Below are 13,486 nucleotides of genomic sequence, written 5' to 3' on the forward strand. Positions count from 1 at the left end.
AGAATTTTAGGTTTATTTCGCTTCCCCCCCACCACCCCTACAATGGTTGTCTATATGCACTGGAAGATTCCGTCCTAAAAACACATTAAACTTTCGTTTACAAAGACGTGAAACTCACCGAGTGGTCAGGGGGTGTTCACTGATATGTTCCCTCAAAAATCGCTGAAAAAGATGCATTCCAACAGGTTTTATCGTAGTTTTTGTCCAACTCCATTGACTTTAATAGGACGTGCTGTGAGACCGCAGCACCTTTATGGTATTACTCCGCCGCTTCTTCTTCTGCTTCTTCTGTGTATTCAATGAAATGCCCGTGGTTTGCTTGCAATTGGCAAAGGTGCATTATCGCCACCAACTGGGCTGGAGTGTCTATTATTCAAGCTCTCAACGGAAGAATCACGGGTGTGACGCATTTGGCAAAATAGGTCCACAAAAGCGAAATGAACCTAAAATTCTCGGGACAGGAGCATGTGTCCAAATTTTAATCTTAACCGTTCTATTTCATCAGATACGATCTGTAAACAGGGCTTTAAGTGTAAAATACCGAACTTGTCCTTTAACGAGTATTTGTATGTTGTTGTTTTTCTACCACACATACATTGATTACATTTGCATAGGCACAAAAACATACAGTATCGACAGCATTATTCACTGCCCGGACAAAAAAAGTCGCTGTTTGGATTTAAGTAGGCAAATGCTTAAGAGTCTATGATTGGATCATTATTGCAGTGATTATTATGTTTCTAGCATATTATATATTTGGCAACAGTTCTTCTAACCCTAATTGATGGAGCGTGTAGCTTTTCATTTCTTACTTTCCAATTTTTTGTGACCTAATCTAAAGTGAGAACTATTTAACGCATAAAAAAACATGATCTAACTCTTTACATATGCGCTAATTAAACAATGATAATTTTGTTAATTGCAGCGACAACAAATGAAGAGCTCACTATTTGTATATAGCCTATTCATATATTAACAACGTAGAGACTACAATCTATGAACTATGAATTAACTATAAAAGTTTGCAAATGATTTGCAAGTATTTTATTCCTGTGTACTTATTATAAAGTGTTAGCAATTATACTAGTAGTAATTATATAAAATACAGTGTACATACCGTCATAACTTTCAAAAGATTGTCTATTATTGAAATTAGACTGCAGAAATGGCTCATCACCTCGACGGACTCAACAAGAAGAAATTAACCGGAGAACTTTTCCATGTCAAAGAAGGCGGGGCCTCAGAGCCACACCCACCTATAGAGAGCCTAAGTCCCTCCCCTTCCGGTACACTACCATGGGACCAGAGAATGTCTAATATGGCGAGAAGTTTCACTCTCACTACACTTCCGGCTTTTGAACTGGTTGCAGTTCCACTCTGATTCCATATGAGGGCGCTCACAGGACGAGTGCAGAATGAATGGAGGTCAATGGCGGTATACCCCTCAAAATCCACTTTTCTCAGGATATAATTTTTTGTCTAGTAATTTGAATGTTGTATTCGAAAGGAGATGCAAAGAAATTACACATTGCTGGGTGTTAGATTTTTTAGAGTCACTTATTTGCTTTAAAAAAGTCTTTCAAAATGTCAGTGACGTCAGAATGCTGACGTCATTAGCAGAATGCTAGCGTGTTATGGGCAACAACAACTCAACCTGTAAGAAATCAAAACGACATAAGTACTCGTTCATTCAACTTTCGACCTATAACCCATGTTGAACTTGCAAATTCTACAATCACATCTGAGATTTCTCAACGGCAATCGGGTGAAAGAGACAAATTTAGCCGTCTAGCCCCATTGACTCCCATTCATTTTGCACTCATGGCAAGCGCCCCCAGTGGAACTCTGGTGGTACTACAACCAAAATTCGGTACAATAGGGCTTAATAGGGAGTGGACAGGCTCTCCGTAGACGGGCTCTGATGGGACCTTATTTCGGAAAAATATTGTATGGTAGTCAATGGCGAGAGACAACAAATATTTTGATCTCGTTTGAATTGTGCCCTGAATTACACATATGATGTTTGTCAATTTAAAAGATACATTTTAAAGTCAAGAAAATCACAGTTTGATGTAAAGCTGTTGAGGTATAAGACTGAAAATACGTAATTACAAAGACTACAAACCCAAAAGGCGCACATGTGACGTCATACCTTTTCTCTCAATGAATGAAGCTAACTTTACTGAAGCTAACATCTGTCATTTTTTCTATAGTCTTACGTTATAATGGTAACGTTACACCGTCATGCCTGAGTGTTTTGTACCAGACTGCACACATACGTACATAGTGCGAGACGAGAGATGTAGTTAATTGAGCGATTTTCACATAAAACTAAATGTTACTCTTCTGTTTTATGACAACCTGCGACTTTCTTGACTTTCATAATTATCTTTAAAATTGACAAACATCATATGTGTAATTCAGGGCACAGTTCAGACGGAATAAAAAGATAAGTTGTCTCTCGCCATTGACTACCATACATATTTTTTTCCGAAATAAGGTCCCATGAGCCGGAAGCGGAGGGGAGGGACTTAGGCTCTCTATTACATCATCGCCATGAGCCAATGCTAGTTCAAAGGTTGACATTTTTTAGAAAGTTCGCTTTGGCAAGCAGAAGCAGTTTCGAACTTCCAAAACAAACACCAGACGAATTTCCTTTTTGCTTGATTTAGTTTGTATTTTGGGGCCTTAAGCTGAGGTCACATTAGCCACATTTTGCGGGCAAAAAAGGTTTAGTGTCAATAATGTCGAGATGTATGAAGCTAAGCTCACAAAGTTACGTTCAAACCAACCTGGTCAACGTAGCGAGTTCGCATGACCAACGTGAACCAGTGAAATCTTTCGCTCACACACGAAATTTGTGTGGATTCCCATTAAAATGATGATCTCACCTATGAAATTTTGCAGAAGGGTAAATATGGTGTCACCTTTATTAAGAAATTAATTATAACATACAAGTGGACCAATTAAATAAAGAGAACCATTTTAGTTCAAACCCTCATTGGTTCAGATTATACACTGAATATGAAAAGATAGAAGCAACACATGTTTTTCAACTCTTTATTTTCTGGAGCATGTTTTGTATTTATTGCCTGGGGAGATTACATGAGGTTTGTTGTATGGATGCGTCACTTTAGCTACTATACTACACTAAGATGGATTGATCTCATCAGAGCTGTCCTCATATTTTCTCTGCCATACATATTATATTGAAGCATTAATACTTTACATTAATAATGTGTGCTTCCTTCCCAAGCTAAAAACCCACAGTTGAGCTTCAACACTTGAGGGCTGTTCACACTGACACACTGATTTGACGAACTAGATCTGGTTTATGCCCAAATGTTACGATCTGCCTAACTGGTCATAGCTTTGAACATAAAGTACATGAGTCGAACATGAATCATCTTGCCTCACTCGACTATTGAAGTGTCACTACTCGACGCCCCCAACTTTGCATCAACACTCGGGTCAAATCACCAACTCTCATTCGCACTGAATGAAATCCGGGCATTCAAATCAATGTCAGTGTGAACGCTCTTTTATATTCAGGCCTTCAGCGATTCAGAGCCTGTAAGTTTGGGTGATTAAAGGGAAGGCGTTTCCTACAAAGCTTTGGAGTGATGATGAAGCGTTCATGTCTGTTTCGGCAGCTTGTCTTCATCTGTCAGGCTCACTAGACGAGGTAGTCGATCTCAGAGTAGAGGGTGTCAGTGAGGTCCTCCTCGCTGGAGTTCTGGCTCTTCAGGCACAGAGTGCCTCGTCTGATAAAAGACGGCAAAAACAACGTTTATGACCAATTTCATAACTTGTGAATGTTAGTGCATCACGGTTTCCACATAAATATCACACTGTTTTCATTGATCATATGAAATGTTTCTTTAGCAACACACCAGCATATTAGAATGATTTCTAAAGGATCATGTGACACTGACGACTGGAGTAATGATGCTGAAATCTCAGCTTTGCATCACAGGAATAAATTAAATTTTCACATATATTAAAATAGAAAACAGTTCTTTTCAATTGTAATAATATTTCACAATATTAGTGTTTTAACTGTATTTTTAAATCAAATAAATGCAGCCTTGGTGAGACTTCTTTCAAAAACTTTCCACAAATGTTTGACTGGTAGTGTATGAATAATAATCTATAATATATTGTTCAGAATGAGATGGCCTTTAGGGCTTCTTACCCCAGATGTTGGCACTGCAGGTCACCGGCACATGGGCAGTGCTCTTGAGGATTCTCCCCCTCCAGATCCCATGACAGCAGCTCCATCAGGTGATTGGCTGAAATGATGCAGCGCTCGCGTTCTATTGGCTTAGAGCTGCACACTGGGAATAGCAAGGCTGAAAAATGAATACATTAGTAGTTATGAATCAATGGTGGAAATGATTCACCTTAGTGAATCAAGTCATTTAATTCCGTTCACCAAAGAGTCGTACTGATTCGTTCAGTGGTGTTACATATTAACGCCAGTAGGTGGTGACAAATTAGTGTCTTATATGTCATGATAGTCATTGCAACAAGCCTTATTATCCTTTATTAAAATGTGTGCATCTACAAATCATCTATACCAAGTGTTTTCCTCACAAAAACGTAGATCTGTTGTATTGTAAAAGTCGATCAGAAACTTTGCTAATGCGAAAGAGATGAGTGATTCAGCAAAGCTAGGTGTATTCATTCAGCAGATCCAACCCAATGAAATGCTCCTTCACAACACACTCTTGAATACTATTGGTTTGTGCTAAAGTCGGCCTTTACACACACTTCAAAATGGACCTTTAAATGGGAGGGAGAAATATGAGTAAGGTACCATCCAAAATCACATACTTCTCTACTAAATAGTATTTACTTTGTGACTGCTAAATAAGTATGTTCTATATAGTATAAATGTAATTCGGACAAGAGTAGTATGTCCATAGATGTAATCCGATGTAATCTAGTAGATGTAACCCGAAAAGAGTAGTAAATCTGAATTCACAGTACTCGTAAAAGTGTAGGCAAAAAGTGCCGGATGACCTACTACTTCCGACGAGATTCTGAAGTGTGCATACGATGGACACTTTACTATCCCATGATGCCACGGGAGAGGATTTGTGAATGGCGGTGAAGCGACACAACTGATGCTGGTGGGTCACATGATAATGACAACATGGCGAATGTAGTGCGTCCGGATTACATTCATACTACACACATTTATACTATATAGAACATACTTTTTTAGCAGTCACAAAGTACGTACTTATTCAAAGTAAGTACCTACTCAAGAGAGTATGCGATTTCGGACACAGCCTAAGTGAATGAGAGTGATTCATTCACTTAAAGGGGTGATGAACTGAGAAATCATATTTTCCTTGAGCTTTTGACAAATAAGAGGTCATTATCATGCTATAAGAATATCCTGTAAGTTTCAGAACTGAAAACTTCCTTGTTAGTCCAATAAAAGCTTTTATTGACACTAGGCGCAGCGAACGACAGCTTTTTCAAAGTGGATCTATGACGTCAAAGGGTATCAAACCCCGCCTCCTCCTCCTCAGAAGAAGATCAGCGCCTACTTCAACACTGCCTGTTTAGCCCCGCCCACCTATTTGCGCATTACATGAAACTCATTATAATATGCAAAACTGTTATCCAATCATAGCAGTGGGCGTTTCCTTCCAAGTCTTCAACACGCACGCCCATTAAAACCGAGCGTTTCAGGAGCTAGGCTCAAAACCAGGGTAGAAAATAGCCTATTACTTATTCATTTTGATGTTTTTGAATGTAAAAACTGCGAACGTCATAAGTTGACCTCAGGCAACAATATAAATTTTTTTTAAAAGCCAGTTCATGACCCCTTTAAAAGATTTGTTCAAAACCTCAGATTCATTCATGAACACCACATCACTATCAAGAAGTGTCACAGCATATGCCAACCAAAATATTGAACAGATAATATGACCCGCTCCTGTGATGCTAGATGCTCCTACCTTTATGGAAGGCACAGCAGAACTCCTCCTTACAGTCTCTTTGGTACTGACAGATGGTTCCCGCGTCTCCCTTCGAGCTGTTCCTCGCACACTGACCCCACACACACAGCTGTCCCGCACAGCATTCCTCATCTTTGGTGCACGTCTGAGGGGGATAACGTAGAGTGCCGTGAGACAGCTATTCACCCTTTGAGTTACTTCTTTGGTTCATGTTACACTTACATTTCAGCATATTTTTAATCAAATCAAACACGATTCTTTCTTTCAGCACATCAACGCACAGGTCGTCCTGCAGCAATGCATCTCCACATATCACTACTAACACTAATATGAACAGTTCCTAATATCTAAACAGTACATTTAAAGCTCCCCCTGTGGTGAAAAATCAAGCTTTTAATGTTGTTCATATGTCTATGTGGTGTTTTTAATATGCTTTAAAGTCGACATGAAATCAAAATTGACCCTATTTACTTTGTTAGCGCATATTACTAGTCTTGTGGTGGACAATTAATCCGTGCAAGTTAATACACAGAAAAAAATTGTTTGCTAAAAATTAGAAATAGTCCTCAGATGCCATGTCTGTAATTTATAGCAAAACATCTAGCGTTAATTCGATATCAAACAGATTAATTAAAAAAAGTTATTACTCCACCACGTGCGTGGCATCATAAACCAACGTGGTTGAACGACCACTTTGCGACAGTACAGTTTCGGGAAACAGTCGTGACTATAGCTTTCAACGATGCATCATACTATGGTAGTTAAGCAGCGAGTTACGTCGTTGTTCGGGAAACAGCCCCTGGTCAACGTGTGATTATCAACGAGTGGATCTCTGAGCTGGTGTGAGTGGAGGCGGGGCTCATTTGCATATTCATAGAACCAAGTATACTAAATGAGGCAAGGGTATCGAGTTATAATCAAGCTATTCAAGAAAGAAAAAAACATTTAAATATGTCATTTTGGTGATCAAAGATGAGTTTTAAGGGATACAATTATTGACCCCAGGGGGACTTTAAGACTAGTATCTGGCTGTGCAATCTTTGCCACCATGATGTCAGCGTGTTGCTATGTAATTTATAAGAGGTTCTGGGTAGGAATGAGGAGAATCGTTCGAGGAGTGTAATGATTCTGATTCCACACCGATTCCCTTCATTCATCCATTATTAAAAAACACAAAATTGCATTCGCTGTGCTTTCCAATTAATGAGATCATTTTAAATTTAAACTAGTTACAATCTGCTTCAACAGTATCCTGTAAGAGTAATGCACATCTGTATTCTGCTTAGTTGGCTACCCTACTTCCCGTGCCTCGAGGTGAACTCAGTGTCCTGTGTGGGGCCGGAGATGCTCATATTTAGCAATCTCTGCACTTTGATGTGAAACCCAAAGGAGAAACGCTCCAGCATATCAGATTCCAGGTGCACTCGTGCTGCAATGCAGTCACAATGCAGGCTCAGTTGCATCATATTGTTGGAAAGCCACATTATACGGTACAATCTTTGAGCATAAAACCAAACGCACCAAGTGGAAATAACTAGGGACTAGGCTGAACACCTAGCATGCACTAAGCACACTAGAGAATCTTTTATTCTGGATAATACTGGAGGTTAAGTGTACCTTGGAGTGTGCCTGGTCTGTGAAATTTGAAACCTCTTACCGCATCAAGCTGTTTGCAGGGTAGACACTTTGAGCTGTGTGACTCGTAGAGACAGTACCTGCCCTTCTCACAGTCTTCATCAATGACACACTCCTGAGAGACACAAGAAAAGCATTCAAAACCTTCAAGAAGGAACAGAGGAGATTTGAGCTTCGAACTTCAAGCACATAGTCCACATACCTAATCAATAGCAGTGTTATACTTCACCACAGAGTTAAAACAACATTCACAGGGTTTCAGGAGGATGTGAGCTGGTCATATACTGTAGGTGTGGTTTATATCTACACCCCCACGTTTAGGCTGATTTTGAAGTGTAGGACAAAAAGCGTTTTATCCCTTAATGCTTAATTTCCCTTTTTTTTTTTTAACCCTGGTTCATAAATATTTAACAGAGGAAAAAGTCATACCTTCCATTATCTTTAGAAGAAATAAATATATTAAACTTATTAAATACAACCACTGCAATTATATGATTACAAATTATACTTAAGGACCTTAATTGTTGCTTTTAGTCCACATCTAATTAATCAAATGTGTTTCTTGCCATTTCTTTGTAATTAATTGTGATATTTATTTTGCAAATCTATGCATTTGAAATGTAGTCTCATCTGGAAAAACAGACCAAAAATATCGATGACTCATCCTGCACTACACAGACTTTTGTCCAATCAAATGCTGTCTAGGACAAATGTCCCTCCCCCTTAACCACCTGCAACTGACTAGCAAATGGCAAATATTTTGTAAAGAATAACTGCGTTTAAGTCCATTTTATGCCCTTCCCTCGCTAACTTGGATGTACGTCCTTGTTTACGCTGCACGAGTGCCCACTAGTGGCGGAGCCCTTGAAATGTGTCCCCCCTGTAGTCAATCATTTCATCCCTTGAAACTCATCTTTGATCACCAAAATTACATATTTAAACGTTAAATTAGCAATAGCAGAACTGAATTCGCGACCGTATTCTGAGAGACGTGGCTTTCTGTGCGCACGCTTACGCTGTGTGTCAGTCAGTGCGAGCCCCGCATTGAGTTCTTTTTAACTGCTTAATGTGCTTAATAACACTTTTTAACATCGAGCACGTCCCACATTTGCGACCACCTTCTGAGAGACAGCTTTCCGTCCGCGCACTTAAGCAGTGTGCCAGTCAGATAATGAAACAAACAGATCATGTCCTGGCAGAAAATTTCCAGTATTTCTTTCCATTGCCCAATGGTTTTATACTGCCTAAAAGCAGACCTGTAGGGAAATACACTCTCAATTATTCAGCATTCGCTTTCTTTGTATGACCTCACAGGACGCCTGGAATGAGTAGATCTGAAATGTCAAATGGATCCGGAAAGCCTCAGACGAGATCCGTCGATTATCAGCTGAACTGTCGCCTCGGATCCAGAACCCTGTCATCTAAAAGACCAGGTCAATAAAACCAGACTCGTTTCAGTCAGACGGGAAATGAAATGCCGAGGAAGAGTATTCCTCTTCCTGAACACTATTCTTCCTGACGTCTGTGCAGACACAACTAGACAGAGAGACAGCTTACGTGATCACGATCAGTGCTGTTCTTTTTATCTCCTGGCCGCATGGTTGTTGAGCTGTTGGTGTCTTCAGCTGGATTGTCTGTTGTCTGGGAGTAAAAAGACAGATGTGCATTTAGCCGCTGAGTTTATCATGCATTTAAAACATGATACACACATAGAATGATGGTACAAGAAGAAACATGGCGAGTGGCACAAGAGAAATAGCACGTCTAGAACAACTCAGTTACTTTTAAGTGGTCATTATGCCAAATGATTGGACCAGTCAGAATCAGGTCTGGAAAGTGACTGAATCGTACTAAAGCTCTTCACCTACCATATTGATTCTCTCAGTGATATAATTAGATTGATTCCCAGCTATGATTTCAATACTGCTGTAATTTTGGAGGTTTGAAGAGACGTTGTGTGGATGGAGGCTTGATTTTGCGGTCTCATTGTCCATCTGAGGGAGAGAGAGAGAGAATAAAAGAAGCTCTTATTCAAAAACTCTGCAATAAATCAAACTGTGAGCTATTTCAATTTGAACTGGCTCTGAAAAATCACTTTCACTGATTTGCATGGCTTTTTTAGCCATTCATGATTACTGATTAAAATTTTTTTTTCAAAATAATCTTATATAGATTTCACTCACAAAGAGCTGAGCGTAGCAAGAAGGAAAACTAAAAGACCCTTTCAAGCTTAAAAATCACAACTTTATAATTCATTATAATGTCAAATTTTATTATGATGATTCTTCCTTACAGTGGGTACTTTGTTTATTCGGTAATAATAAATACTCTTTTTGACTTGAATAAAACCAGTTAGTTCATATTTTACCACATAAAGCACATACAGACCTGACTATACATTTTCCAGTAAAGAGCTAAAAGGCCTATAAGATAGACCGATTATCAATTTAATATGAATTACTGATATCCACTTTTCAACTTAATCTGTCATCAGTTCTTTAATATCAAGTTGATGATAAATGGCACATTTGGGGGATCTTTGAAGAATCACCTAACAATAGGGTTCACATAAAAAAAATTGTTTGAAAATGTGTATCTGTAGATTCTGAAAATCTTGATTGGTCATAATGCAATACAGGTCAGTTCATGACACTTTCACAAATATGTGATTATGTCTGCACAGAAGAACACAACACTAAGTCCGTTCTCATAACCAGTGATGCTATTATCAAAATAAAGCTATTATTAGTTATGACAGAGGTTCAAATGATTGTCCAAATCGCTTATAAATAGGTTATACTGTATTTAAAGCAGAAACCTGATGCAGCGCGTCCTCCAGCTTCTGCTGCGTGTCCTCCATCTGTTCCTCCACATCTTTGAACACATCGCTCAGTGTCGATTGTCCTTGCACTACATTTGTTTCCATGTTTGCAATGATGTCCATGTCTGTTTTGGATATGTCGGGGACGATTCCATGGACGATGCCCAGGCACAGGCTGAATCCGAGCAGAAACATGTTGACGGCGCGGCTGATGCTATACAGTATGTGTGTGTGTGATCAGAGGAGCTGTGCAGTAAATGTGTGTGTGTGATCAGAGCAGCTCCAGCTGTGCGATGCGATGCACGTCCACACAAACACACAATCCTCCTTCTGCATCTCTGGCTATACCCACATATACTGCATATTCATGCATTCAGTGCGACTGCGCGCGCATTCCTCGTATGCAAATCAACGGTGATGTACAATTACATATTTGAATTATTTGACTTTTTATTTTTTTATTCTGTTTTTATTTTCTTATTCTATTTTTTTTTTTTTTTTTTTTTATTTACCTGGATATATATTTATGCAAGACATGACTTAATCTTGTCTTTATTAGGTGACGTAAACAAAAGGTCTAAAATCAATTCCTAAATAATAGTTAACGGTAGGGTAGGCAATTTCGGAGAGGCTAACAATAGCAAGCTAGCTTTGAAAGATCCCACCTTCCCCAGCCACCTCCAAAACACATGAGCGCGCACAGCCAGAGCAGATTCTGCAAAGCGTCACGAGATATGGCGTTAAATTACCTCATGTCTCAAAACATTACAATATCAATGAACCTAAACAACTTACAGAGCTCGATTGGATTTACCACCTGACGGCTGCAGATTAATTTAGATGGTGATAGTATTGCCAGAGAAACTCATAAATCTGAGTCCGAGGACGTGAACAGCAAATGGAGAACGTCACGGGTTGCCATCTTGTAATGATGTTTTATTAACAAGGTTCGGGAGGAACACGTTCTAATGATCAAGCAATCAAGTCATTCCAACCAGCTGTCATCAGTCAGTAATCAACAGGACCACTCAATCAGCAGGAGTTAAACCTATAAATATACGCAGTCGACTCACTCATATTCCTCGACAGTTTTCAGCATCCCTCCACCACCCCATCTCCTCACTTGCATGGTTATCTTCCTAACCAGAGACGGGGGAGCACTCTGGGTTCGGGCCCAATTTCCGAGCTCGGAGCCCTCCCCCCGGACAGCACGCCAAATACGCATAACCATTTACTCTCTGATCATTCGTAAGTGTGAACTCGTGAAATTATGGTTACAATGGCATGAACACCTAGTATAATCTCGTTGTTTTGGTCCAGGAGGAACTGTTAAAGGTGGCTGCTGTTAGTTTGTGGCACTTGGTGACTGACATCTGTAAACAACTCTGCATAGCCTTACAAAACTCGCTGATAATGTATATGATGTCTGCACGGAGATATGGAAATACGAATGTTCATTGTTGACATGCAGGTAGGACGTCCTATCATTGCATTCGGACCAAATGCAATGATTGGACGAACATTTTGGGGGTTTTGAGACTTCCACATATGTATATGTACACTTTTTAATATTTAGACCACTTCTATTGATTACTATCAGGATGTGAAGAGAGTTTCAACCAGAATAACAAAAAGTGTTTATGAAAATAATAATTGTTTTAATTAATGTTTAAAGGAGATTAAACACTAGTGGCAATTAATGTGGCTAGTGAACTGAACTGGATAACTGAATCGGTCAGATTAGTGAACGAATCATTCAGACACAGATCTGACTCAAAAGAACAATTCATTCAAGAATCGCTCTTATGAACTCAAAAAAAAAAAAGAACCGAAAACCGATTCAAACACGTTTTAAAAAAAAATTCTCATCAAATAATTCCCAGCACAAAATATCCATTATCATATGGATTGGATATAATAACCCCACAAACAGCTATTGCATGTATTGCTTTAACCGTTTTGGTTTTAACTCCTGAATGGCACATTAATGGCATGTTTGATCCACGTGGTGACGCCATTGTCTAGTTTGATTTAGTCCCATAGCCCAATACTGACCAGCGTCCATGAAACTTCAGTTGCATTTGAATCATTTGAAATATTTAAAGCTTTCAGTTTACAGATAACGATAGATTATATCAGTGATTCTCGTTCATGGTTCACCTCTGAGTCCTTAAATGAATGTATGAAAAAGAATGAACTATCACCTGTTGCCTTCCGGAAGCCTTTAGGACGAGTGAAATACCTGTCCTCTCATTATCGCTGGTTTATGTCAGCAAGTGATTAAGAGTTGTAGTGATTTCAAATGGAACGAACACGGATAACACTTCATTTGGACATTAGGTTTCTGCCTCCACTATAAAATACACACACAGCCAATAAAACCTTCCTCGCATGTCATCAAACGTCAGTGAGCCTCTAACTGTGGATGATAGCCAGTATATTTTGTGTCTTGTGAAAGAGAAGGTCTGATTGCGGATCACACACACACACACGCCTCCAGCTATAGAGTCAGTCAACAGATCAACACGCGCGCGCGCTTCATTGCCTCTCACTTCTGACTGACTGTCAGTCACACGGAGCCGCTGTACTGTACCTGTGCCTTCAATCCCACACGGACTAATAATGAAAAGTAGGTGCCTATTACTTATTTGTAGTATTTGTAAACCTGTATTTTGTGAACAGTCTTGTTGAATCGCTCTTCCTCTGAGTAGGCTATAGTATCACTATCCATTGAGTTCCAATGACAGGTTGTTTCGGTTCAATTTCACCGGCAGAAAGCGATTTAGCCTAGATATTACATCGTTTTTGTAAAACGTTTTTACATATTATGAAACTGTGCCGCCACAACAAGTCGGAGTCAAGACGTCTGGTTCATTTATTGATTAGTTAACTTGACGAAGCAAACTATAGCCTGTCTCATTCTTTATGAAAGATTATAGCTCTCGTGATCTAATACATATTTTTAGTTTATTCAATTCCAGTAGGCTTAAGTAAAATAGTTTAGTAGGGCATCTCCATTTAGAGAGGAAGCTGCTTTTTAAACGTCTGTCTGACC

General features: G+C 39.3%; 2 protein-coding genes across 22 annotated transcripts in view; one reads left to right on the forward strand and one right to left on the reverse strand.

The window, feature by feature from the left end:
- Positions 1 to 1,927: 1,927 nt before the first annotated feature.
- dkk3a (dickkopf WNT signaling pathway inhibitor 3a) lies at positions 1,928 to 10,779 on the reverse strand. Its single transcript, XM_082162074.1, has 7 exons — positions 10,429 to 10,779; positions 9,479 to 9,604; positions 9,168 to 9,251; positions 7,633 to 7,725; positions 5,976 to 6,120; positions 4,196 to 4,352; positions 1,928 to 3,764 (listed from the first exon to the last, which is right to left on the reverse strand). Exons 1-7 carry the CDS (start codon positions 10,624 to 10,626, stop codon positions 3,677 to 3,679), a joined length of 891 nt encoding a protein of 296 aa, XP_082018200.1. The 5' UTR covers positions 10,627 to 10,779; the 3' UTR covers positions 1,928 to 3,676.
- Positions 10,780 to 12,683: 1,904 nt separating this feature from the next.
- Positions 12,684 to 13,486, forward strand: part of mical2a (microtubule associated monooxygenase, calponin and LIM domain containing 2a) — a 74,070-nt gene continuing 73,267 nt past the window's right edge. For 3 of the 21 annotated variants that reach the window (XM_082162043.1, XM_082162041.1, XM_082162042.1), the window contains exon 1: positions 12,684 to 13,060. The gene's annotated coding sequence lies outside the window, so the exon portion shown is untranslated. The remainder of the gene's footprint in view (positions 13,061 to 13,486) is intronic. The other 18 variants (XR_014203763.1, XM_082162025.1, XM_082162033.1 and 15 more) reach the window with 13 other exon arrangements.

The sequence above is a fragment of the Leuciscus leuciscus genome (genome assembly GCF_965113295.1).
Source record: "Leuciscus leuciscus genome assembly, chromosome: 2".
Taxonomy (NCBI): Eukaryota; Metazoa; Chordata; class Actinopteri; order Cypriniformes; family Leuciscidae; genus Leuciscus; species Leuciscus leuciscus.